This window comes from Oryza glaberrima, chromosome 8, assembly GCF_000147395.1.
Source record: "Oryza glaberrima chromosome 8, OglaRS2, whole genome shotgun sequence".
Taxonomy (NCBI): Eukaryota; Viridiplantae; Streptophyta; class Magnoliopsida; order Poales; family Poaceae; genus Oryza; species Oryza glaberrima.
The window spans coordinates 4,119,936-4,131,614 of record NC_068333.1 but is presented as its reverse complement, the minus strand read 5'-3'; the positions used below and the strand labels follow the sequence as shown (position 1 = coordinate 4,131,614).

Here is an 11,679-nt window from a genome sequence, read left to right as displayed (position 1 = left end):
CTACTTGCCAAAATCACTAGAGCATTGAAACTGAAAAACTTTTTGAAGAAATTTTCATCTCATGTCTTAATACTAATATGTTAGCTGCATATTGAGTGACAAGTCATCAAGCATTAATGTTTGGGGGGGGGGGGGACTATTTGCAAAGGAGATAAATTCTGGCGTGAAATTTCGGGTCTATTGGACACATAAACAAACAAACTATTTCACCTAGATTTTTTTTTGAAATTTTGATTCTTTGTGAATTATAAAAAAAATCAAACTTGACCAACTTTTGTTTTAAATTTTAAATTATTTGGCCCAAAAATTATTGTAATTTCTGAAATTCCGGTCATATCAGTGCCTACTAATAGATTAAACCCTAGTATAAAGTTCTTTTTTAAACAATGGGAAAAAGGGCGTATGCCTATCTAATGCATTTACTACTCAATCTTTTTGAAGGTGACTGAATCTTCCAGCAATAAAAGGTGATGTCTTCTTAAAGATCCACAAGTAAAGAGATTTTGACAAGTAATGCATACTTCATGCTCAATCGTGGATGTGAATGCATATCATAAACATGCATCAAATGCAACAAGATTGACCAGGGTTCACGAAATAAAGCAACAAGATTGATCACAACCTCATATCACTGAGAACAAGGCCAAGGCATATCAAACACATCATCGGCAATCTTTTCAAATCTTATTCTTTACCATCCATATAACATGAATGGGGGTGTAATGCATATACTAACCAAGCAAACCATCACAAAAAAAACCTCAACAAAAATGCATCAACATTCACCATAACCTCATCCCATCGAGAACAAGGACGAGGCATATCAAACACATCAATGACAATCTTTTCAAATATCGGCCTTTACCATCCAAATAACATGAATGGGTATAATGCGTGTACTGAACAAGCAAACCGTCACAAAAATAAAAGAATCTCAAGCAACTTCGTCGTGAAGTCCAAGATCTACAGAAAACATAATGCCATCATGCATTTGACATCTTATCTACCACAACTCCACAAGGCCATAAATCCACACAAGAGGAACACTACCATTTTTCTCTCAGAGGAGGACAACAAACAAACAAGACATGAAGTCGATGAGTCCAGCAGAGCAGTCTCACTCTATTCCCCCAGTTTGATCTGACACGTCGGATCAGGATCGGACGGCCGAGAGCCCATCAGTCACCGCCGGAATTAAATCCCAGCGAATCCCAAATCTCCCTCAAAAAAGAAAAAAAAAGAAGAAAAATCCCCAAATTCGCCTAACTCCGAATCGAAACCTCTCTTCCCCCTTTCGCCTCCGCGACGCATAAGCCTCCGCCTCCGCCTCGTCGCGGCGCCCCCAAACCCTAGCCCGGCGCGGCGAGTCCCCCATCGGCGGCGGGAGCGGCGGGAGTAGGCGGGAAGGCGGGATCTCCTCCGTCCCACATGGCGGCGGCGGCGGCGGCGGTTGCGGGGGCGGGCGGGGTGGGGCACGTGGTGGAGAGGTTCAGGGCGAGGCTGCGGGAGGAGGAGGAGGAGGAGGGGGGAGGCGGGGAGGCGGCGGCGGCGGCGGTGGTGCGGGTGTACGTGGAGGTGCTCTCGGAGCTCACGTTCAACTGCAAGCCCATCATCACCGAGCTCACCATCATCGCCGGGCAGCACGCGGCCCTCGCCGCGAGGGGGATCGCCGACGCCATCTGCGCCCGCATCGCGGAGGTTGCTGTTTTCTCTCTCTCCCCCCTCATCCGGGGGGCTCTTCGCTTGTATGTACATAGCCTAGGTTTTGGGGATGTGTGGGCTTGCGTAGACTACTCGTCCAGTGGATATGCTTGCTTGCTGATTGTTGTGAATGCTAGGGTTTGGTGATGTGCTTCTGCTGAAAATTTTAGATATATACATGTTTTTGAATTTTGGAGCCAGTGTAAAAGTTCGGGTTTGGTGCGCTTTGTAGATGACATTTTGTTCCTAGGGTTTTGTAATCGTTGCATTTGATGTGGGATTTTTGTTGACTTGATGCACATATAGTGAACAATCGGATCAATCCCTGTTTGTAGTGGCTCCGATTGTTGCAAATTTGGTTGCTAGGGTTCAGTAATCAGAGTGAGATTCAACAAGTTTTAAAGTGAAGTGATGGAAACGGAGTGTATGCGATTGGCACCTAGCACCAGTCTGTGATATCTAAGTGATGTATCTATAACTAGAATTGAGTTTCAGATAATCAAGCGTATAGGTGGTAATGGCATTCACAGCCTCCATGCATAGGCTATCTTGTTCCAAATGAAGTTGCTAGGATCTTTGGTTCTGGAAGAAATTTTTTGTCTGTAAAACTGAACCAAAAAAGGGAAAAATAATGGTGATTGGTTGCTCGGAATATACATGGCTGGGAATTTTTCTAAAATTTTCTTTTAGCTGTTTTTTTGGCACAACATAATTGCTGCTTGAAATGGAATATCAGTAAAACGATTTAGAGTTATTGTTGGACTCTTGGGCAGTATTGTTTTGCTTTGTATTGTCTGTTAATAGTCTATTAGTTATTTAGTTTTGATTTCTTTTCTGAAGAGAACATTAAAACTGCAATTTTAAATGGCAACAATATGGTAACCAATCCTAAGAGAAATGAGTTAATAAACTAAACTAACAGAACACCATGTAGCTTTCTTTACAGATTCTGTTCATCATTTCATAAGAGACTGCTTGATTTAATTTTAATCATATGCATGCTTTCTATTAATTATCTATGAACGAACTGTTCCTTTACATGATTTCTTATTCAATTTTGTTACAGGTGTCTGCCGACCAGAAATTACCATCTTTGTATCTGCTAGACAGTATTGTGAAGAACATAGGACGAGAATATGTAGGGCATTTTGCCGCTAGGTTGCAGAAGGTATTTTGTGATGCCTATAGGAAAGTTCACCGCAATCAGCATGCTGCAATGCGACACCTCTTTGGTACCTGGTCACAAGTGTTCCCTTCCTCTGTGCTACGCGGAATTGAGGATGAGCTTCAGTTTTCCCCCTTAGAGAATAAGCGCTCTGCCACAGCGACTGATATCCGACAGTCAGAGTCGATATCTCCTAGACTGTCTCATGGCATTCATGTAAATCCAAAATATTTAGAAGCACAACAACAATTTAAGCAGTCAACTTCGGTATGTGTTTTTTTACTTCTTGTTAATACCAACTTGATTATTTGCTACAGCTAGTTGTTTTGACTATTTGTTGTGTGATTTAAGCATGGTGTCTATTTATTTCATTGCCTAGCTTGAGATATATGTGATGCCTTTCTGTTTCAGATCAATTTTATACATTGGAGTTTGTGCATATATTTTTTAGGTGCATCAACCAATAACTCGTGGAAATCGGCAAATGAATGATGTGGAAGAGGATCAAATAAATGGTTTAACATCTAAAAGTTCACAAGGATGGCCTGCAACTAATTCAAAGCTCCAGGTACTGGGTCTTTCATCTTCCTTTTTTTTGCTTCTTGTCATTCTTTCACTCTGAATTACCAGCCAGGTTTGATACCTACTCCCTCCGTCCTAGAAAAAACCAACCTAGGTGGGGATTTGACACCACCTAGGACAATGAATCTGGACAACCTCATGTCCAGATTCGTTGTCCTAGATGGTGTCAAATCCCCACCTAAGTTAGCTTTTTTTGGGGCGGAGGGAGTATAAGCCAATACTATACAGATAGATGCTACTGTTGAGTCCTATCTTTTTATAAGTACACAGTATTGAGTTCTGTTTTTTGCGCAACTCATTCTGGTTCTCCTGTGATCACCAGAAAATTAAACTGCATAAATCCTAACACTGAAGACAGTATCTACTAGTTGCAAATCAGATCCTTAATGCATTTGTGCTTTTTTACAACATAGAAGCAGTTCTGTTGTTTTCTTTCTCATATATGTACTGATTACTGACTCATCAATAGGGGCTTTGAAGGTGCTCTCTTTGTAGCTTGACAAAGGAGAACCTCCCTTTTGTTCTGTTTTGGGAATGGTTATTTGAGATAGCAACAACCATGTGATTTAACACATTTGTAAACCCTGGCTCTGTTTGTAGTCTTCAGTGAGTTCCTATAACTCTTGTGATGACATTTGCATTGTTTGGGACAATGTAAAGCGCCTTCGTTGTCTCCAGGTGTAACAAAATCCATCCATCTCAATATTAAATAAGAGAAAATGCTTTTTACAACCCCAAACTTCACTTTCAGAACTCTGCCCTTCTCAAGTCTTAACATTACCCAAATTTAGCCTAGTTTTGGGTGACATGGCGATGTGGCATAAGACTTTAAATATTTTCTAATTTTAAAAATTTGTAAATGACTTCAAAATTCTTCAAAATTATAACTTCTATGGAGTATTTATAACATAGATATATTTCTATATGAGCAAAATATAGTACAATTTGCAGTTTTCCATGCAGAAAATAGTGCTTAAATATGAACAAAACCATATTTTAGGAGATAATTAAACTATATTCCACTCTGAACAAATAGGTTCTAGATGGTCTAATGAACAAATGTTTTTATACTTCAATTACTATTTTGTAAAATTCAAATACGTAACCCAAGGATGAAATTGCATTTGAATTTTTATAATTTTTAAACCACTTCACAAAAAATAATCTGTAAAGATTCTCAGTTGCATATTGGTGTATTGAAACATAAATAAATTATGACTTTATGAGCATAGCAAAATCAAGTTTATTTGATGCACAAAAATGGTTTTATCTAGATTTAAAACTATTTTCTGTGGGGATTATAGTTTATTCAACTCCTATGAACTTTTTGTTGTTGCAAAATACTGTATAGAGCAGTGGCAATTTTTAAGTATTTCTAAGATTTTTATTTTAAAATTTTTGAAATTTGATTTTTTTTCAGCCTTTCCACTTTGCCATGTAATCTTACTCCATGTCTATCAAAAGTCAAATTGTCAAAACCACTTCAAATTTGTGCGAAGAATGAAAAATGTGTGGTTTTGAAAGTTCAGGGTTGAATTGTGTGCAGTTATGAAGTTTATGGTTGATTTCTGGACACTAGCATATTGCCTGTGCATTGCAACAGAATTTTAATTAAAGAAAATTACCATAAACATTTCATTAACGTCTCTTAATTTTTGTATATATATTTTCAATCACATGTAGACCTTTTTAGTCCCACATTAATCTGTTTTCCTTCCCACAAAAAGTATGAGAGTTGGTGGGAGTAGTTGACTTGTGGGCCCTCTAGTGCCACATGTCATCTTTTCCGTAAAAAAAATTGGGAGTTGTATTGGGGGTTGTGGCAGAACCACCACCTGTCTACTCCCTTTTATAAGGAGTGTAGATTATTAAATGGGATTTTTTCCTATGAAGTTTTCCCTGCTCAGTAATTTTTATTTCAATTCAAGTTTTGATATGCTGTTGCTACTTTGTTGTTTTGTTTATCTAAAATGTAACATGTAAATTTTGTTTATAATCTGTCTTGAAATCATATGGACAGAAATCTACTATGCTGTATGCTGACGATCTTGATCAACAAGAGGCATTTCGTTCACATACTGGGTTGATAAGGCCAAGTTCGCCACATCTTTTAAGCAAACATCCTTCCATACTCAATACAGAAGGACCATTAGCCAATTCAAGAAGAACCATGTCAAGATCACCACCTCTTGATGTGCTCCCTAGAAATGCATCCCCCAAGAGAGCTCTGGAGAGGCCACCACTATCGCATTCTGTTCTAGGACCTGACCCCAGAAGATTGCCTGATCGAAATGGTTGGTTTGAACGGAAGTGGGCTTTTGAGGATGGTGCACAACGGCCTTCGATGAGCATACTTGATGAAGAATATAGAAAGCAAAGTGCAAGGGAACTTATTGATGCTTATGGAAATTCTCAAGGAAAAGATGTCGATGAAAGGCTTCCCAAGATGCAACGTCTAGATTCAAATGGCATGGCAGGCAGACCTAGTGCACAAAAATGGCTAACTTCGGAGGAAGAAGAGTATACTTGGGAGGATATGAGTCCTACTTTAACTGATCGAAACAGAACCAGCGTGCCCTCTTTACCTCCCCTTGGAACCCTGAGAGCTGGATTTCTTGGGCCAAACAGTGGACTACTGGAATCTGATATTGTGAGGCACAGTTGGCCAGGCCAGGCTCCTCGACCAGCAATTGATGGGCCACCACTAAATCTTGAAGATAGAATTCCTACTAACGGGGTATGCTTGTCTGAACTCTATTAGTTATGATTATTGTTACTCACGTTGAAATGAACTTTGTGTATCTTAGCACTAATAATATTTAGTGAAATAATTTCAATCAATATGCCATCTCTTGCTTTCAGGAGGTGTTTTTTTATTCTTCAAGTCTATTAACTGTTTTTTATAAGAAAAGGCTTCCAATAGATTTTGTGCATATACTTAGTTAATTAAAGCTTAAAAGATTACAACACGGCATTCATGTTGGGTCTTCCTTGGCTTCACTGTTTATGGTGATTATCTTCCTTAGCATTATATGCTTGCCCAAAGCTACTCTGTTTACTTACATATACTACTAATTGGAGGCATTTAACACATTTTTGTTTCTGTAATGTATATCTTTGCATTTCAGCCTTTCAGAACTTTGGTGCAAAGTAATTTATGCCATTTTTCACCAAGAGATTTTGATAATGTTTGCTACTGTATATTTTGTGGTCATATGCCATGCTGGCTGGCACATGATATCTCCTTCATTCTTCAGAAATTTTAGTTTTGAATATACACTAGATATTCCTTTACCATTTTATTACCATGATACTTAACTGCCTCTACAAGTTCAACATTTTGTCCTTGCAATGAACAAAATTCATGCACAGTTCAACTTATAAGAGCGGAATGCTGTACTGATCTGAATTTACTTTAATTACCTTTTAATTAGCGTTGCCTTTTTTGCAGCCCGTTGACAGAACTAATAACAGGAGATATCCAGGCAATTTTGGTGTTCAGAATGGAGCCTTTTTAGATTACCAGAGTTCTGAACATACTCTTGATCCTGGGAGAACTACCATGCCAGTTCCACCTTGGCAGCAGACTATTGGTCAGCCGTTGCGGGTACAAGCGCCCCAGCCTGCATCAATTCTGAATAGAATGCCACTGCCTACTGATAGTGAAGTGCCAGTCAAGAGGTTGGCCACTGGTGGTACATATGATGCGCTGAATGTAGATATTCCATTGTTGGAGAAGCAAAGGTCCTCACCTGCTCATGCTCCAATGGAATGGCCTCTTAATACACAGTCACTAACTATACAACCAATTCCACCTGATACCAAACATCCTAGAGGCGCATCAGATGGTCTAGATTCTAGACCATTTATTAGCCAAGGGTCCAGTTCGTCTGTTTTTGTTCCACAGCATCATGCCTTGGATCGGAGAACAATGAATGCTGATGATTTAGCTCAACCATCATATCAGCATCCAGATTTGTTGTCATTGAGTCAACAAAATCAGGGCACAGTTTTGGGAAACCAAGGTCAACCTCATCACCCGCCGCAATTTCATCCCCATCCTCATTCTCACCTTCAAGAGACAATTAGAAGCTTTGCCCCCAGTATGTCTGTTGCACCTCCACAAAATATATTCCATGGACAAGGAGGTAGCGCAGCTGCACTCCTGCCAAGTTCTTTCCCTGTACCACCTGCAGTACCACCCTATGGCTTGCAGTCTATGCCTGGATTTCCTTTGCCATCGTTACCTTCAGGACCACCTCCTCCATCGCAGATAGGTCCATCATCATCGCAAGTTGGGGGCCCTCCACTTGTCTCTGGATTGTTAAGTAACCTTATGCAGCATGGTATAATCTCATTGCAACCACCCAGCCAACCTCAGGTACTCATATGTGCACCTCATTGCCAGTCTCTGATATTGTTCTATGGATACGCATGCAGTTGATTCTATGACTTACATTATACCTGTAATCTGTTCTTTTAGGATTCTGTGGGTGTTGACTTCAATGTTGACCTCAAGGTACGGAACGAGTCTGTCATTAATGCTCTGTATCAGGATCTTCCGAGGCAATGCAAAACTTGTGGCCTTCGTTTTAAATGCCAAGAAGAACATCGTGCTCACATGGATTGGCATGTTACGAAAAACAGAAATTCAAAGAATCGTAAGCAAACTTCACGTAAATATTTTGTCACTGTGGGTGAATGGTTAAGAGCAGCAGAAACAGTAGGAAACGATGGTGTTCCTTCTTTTGAGCCTGCCGAACCAGTTGCAGACGCAAAGGAAGAGAAAGAATTGGCTGTTCCTGCTGATGAGGACCAAACAACATGTGCTTTATGTCAAGAGCCATTTGAAGATTTCTACAGTGATGAAACTGAAGAGTGGATGTACAAAGGTGCAGTTTATATGAATGCACCAGATGGAAATATTGGTGGTCTAGAAAGGTCGCAGTTGGGACCTATTGTCCATGCTAAATGTCTATCTGGGCCAAACAATACTTAGGCCGGCCTAGCTGCTGGTGAGTATCCATGCATTACTTGCAACCTCACTATGAAAGTATAGCTAGTATACGTTAATGGCCATATGCTCACATGTGTTCAACTGCTGCTGTGATCATATTATCTGACTAGATTATAATTTTGGATGTGATAGACTTCTTTAACAGTGATCTCACAGGGCATCTTTCTTCATTGGTTGGGGACAGCATTTTACCTCGTTAATATGATTATTCATTCTACTTTTGTATATTCTCTTTTTTTGTCAGTTCTGTGGTACTTAAATTGTTTAGCACTATTCTGTAGTATCTACATGCCATCTATTCACCTCAGGGATCCTTTGGATCATTTAGTACGGAAATGCGTTTTTGTTTGATAGTTTGATCATTTCTCTGTAGATCTGCTAATTACCACAAGTAACAAGATTTCTGATCCTTCAGTGTGTAGGGTGGACAGAACCTTTGGCATGTTTTGGCCACCAAGTAAAATCCATGAACTAATTCAGTCTATGTGTGTGGTTATGATTACTATGATTGTCATTATGACTGCACTTACTGTGGAACTGTCATGTTTGCTGATGATGTGAAGATAACATTTATTGTTCTGCAATGGACTGCTAAAAATAAAACAGTTGTGGTTTTTAAAAATGAAAATTAAATGAAATGAGCTTTTTTCATACAGGTCGAATGAGTGGTCAATTGTTCTACAATTTAGTGTTATCAAGTGTTTCCTGCATGCAAAAGTAAAATTGAAAAATCTGAGTTATTCTAGAACACCTGAATACACTTTTTTAGTATGATTCATGATTTTCAAAGGAAGATTGGGTTTGAGCATACTCTTCTAGTAGTATTATGAAACAATATTCTTCTTGTATGTTACTAGCACACTAAAATAGCATTTTGTCAAACAAATGATTTGTCTTTAACGCTTGGACACCCAAGACGGTCAGTCTCGTAGAATTAGCGGGAGTTGTCCATCAATTCCCGAAACTAGTTGAACCAGCTCGTACCTTTTTCCTACTGGAAATGTAGTATTCTGTTGTCCAGAACCGGAATTATGCGCTCCATTGTGCTTTCCTTGTTAACTGATTTACAGCCAATGTTTTATGTGTGCCAGGTCCTTTTTGTTTAAGATTTGTCATATATGCTAATATTGTGTTTGTAATTGTTCATGCAATATGTAAACCCCAGACAATTACATACTGGGAATTGGGATACTGAGCAGTGTAAGTTTGCATTTAATATAAATAGAATGTGATGGCCTCAACTTTGATCACCATTTGGAGCTAACTGTTAGCAGTGTGGATGTTATATGGGAAGTTAATTCCTTCGTCCTATATAGAATGATAGGTCCTTTTGGTTCTTGGGCTACTCTGGGTTGAGGACTTACATAGACTATGAGTACAATTATGCTTATTCACACTATTAAGTATATGTTGTTACACATAATTTGAAGTTTGCCAGCATCTGCTGCTTAAACCCCTAGAAGTGCATCATTCAAACAGACAAATTTTCAATATGTTGCATGAGTTAACTACTTCACAATTTTATTGCAGGTACTCTTGCCTCATTTGTTTCGTGGCTGGGGCTGTAGACAAGACATGTAAACTACTGGAGAGAGAGCAGATTTTGGTATGCTTAGTATTTAATCCTCAATTGACAACCATGGGTTTGCATAGAATGTTCATGTGATGATAGTGTACAACTGTAAAATGCCTTTTGTAATATAGTGATTGAGCATGAGCATTTTTGCTCGACAGTCACTATGGTGCATGTTCAATCGTTTGGTCCCACCATCTCACATGCAGTGTGCTGCTTTTCCATTATTATAGTATATTTTGGAATCCCCATGTCTACTAGGTGATAGGCAGCCCTAGTTCAGAACGGTGCAATCACTCCACTGAACTTGCGAAACAATATCTTTCTTTCTTGTTTCCCTTCTTTCCTTTTGTGCAGGACAATATCAGTCGGCTACCTGGCTGGTAACTTCCAAAATCGAAAGGACATGTAAGGCGATCAAGGATGGAAGCAAAATCATCAGCTTAATTTCCAGAAAATGAAGGAGATGCTCTCTTCTTGAATTTTTCCCCCTTTTTTCATACTCTTTTGTATGGCATGGCGTTCTGGTATTAACACAACAGTTCATTTTGGTCGCATGTATGACTCATCTTGCTGGATATGTTTGCACATGTCAAGTTCAGACTAGATTGTTTTTAAGTATGCTGTTTAAATTGATCTCTGGAACTCTTGTACATTTGTGTTCGAAGCAAGAATATTATTATAGGGGTGGCAATTTTTCACGCGGGGTCAGGTCCCCTGCGGTGCTGGGGCCGGGGCCGGGCGGAGTTTACGCCCCGCGGGGAATCGGGGCCGGGGCCCCGGAATTGGGCGGGTGAGGGGGTGGGGGAGGTATTTCACCTGCGGGTGACCTGCGGGCCCCTGAGGGGGGTATATTAGACTTGTAAATATTGTGCGAACCGTCACACAGCCACCACAAAACATCACACGGCCCATTAGGCCCACGAAAACCCTAACCTAATACCCACTGCACAGTCTCGTTCTCTCCCTCAATCCCTAGCCACCGCCGCAAGCCTGTGACGCCGACGCGCACGCGTGACGCGCCGACGCTAGCGCTGTGCGCCCCTCTCCGACGCGCCTCTCCCGATCTCCCCTACCTCTCCATCTCGTTGTCTTCCCAGTCGGCCAGTCCCCTCCGACCTTCGCCTTCCCCTCTCCCAGTCTCCCTCTTCCTCTGGTCTCCATGTAGTCACAGGCGGGCAGAGCGCGGGACGGTACGCAGGGCGGCGCTCGAGCGTCGATTGGTAACTCGGCGACCGACGGAGGGGAGGGGCGCACGCGAGCAGACGATTCTCGCATTGAGGAGGTATTTCTCGATCTATTCACGCGAGCGGTCGATTCACAGATGATTTTTTTCTATATATGTTCTGTGCTGAATTGATGAAGAGGCAACCCACTGTGGGGCCCTGATCGTGGGGCCCCGCAGGGGCCGGGGCTGGGGGGTGATTTAGCCCCGCAACTCCACTCGGGGCTGGGGACGGGTGGAGAAGTCGGGGGTTGGGGGCGGGGTCGTTCCAGCCCAACCCACCCCTGACCCGCCCCATTGCCAACCCTATTATATTTCTATATATCGCCAAAGCATTGTCTGCCCCCCTGCATTCTGTCCTGATGTAACAGGAATTTCAGACACACGGTCATGGACTACTCCGTAATTGTATAATT

The 11,679-nt window shown here is 41.0% G+C and overlaps 1 protein-coding gene across 1 annotated transcript; it reads left to right on the top strand.

Moving 5' to 3' along the window:
- Positions 1-1,120: 1,120 nt before the first annotated feature.
- LOC127781959 (polyadenylation and cleavage factor homolog 4-like) lies at positions 1,121-10,674 on the top strand. The gene is made up of 7 exons (XM_052309030.1): positions 1,121-1,698; positions 2,768-3,133; positions 3,318-3,434; positions 5,469-6,185; positions 6,900-7,829; positions 7,932-8,463; positions 9,996-10,674. The coding sequence occupies exons 1-6, from the start codon at positions 1,429-1,431 to the stop codon at positions 8,445-8,447; spliced, it is 2,916 nt and encodes a 971-aa protein (XP_052164990.1). The 5' UTR covers positions 1,121-1,428; the 3' UTR covers positions 8,448-8,463; positions 9,996-10,674.
- Positions 10,675-11,679: the final 1,005 nt, after the last annotated feature.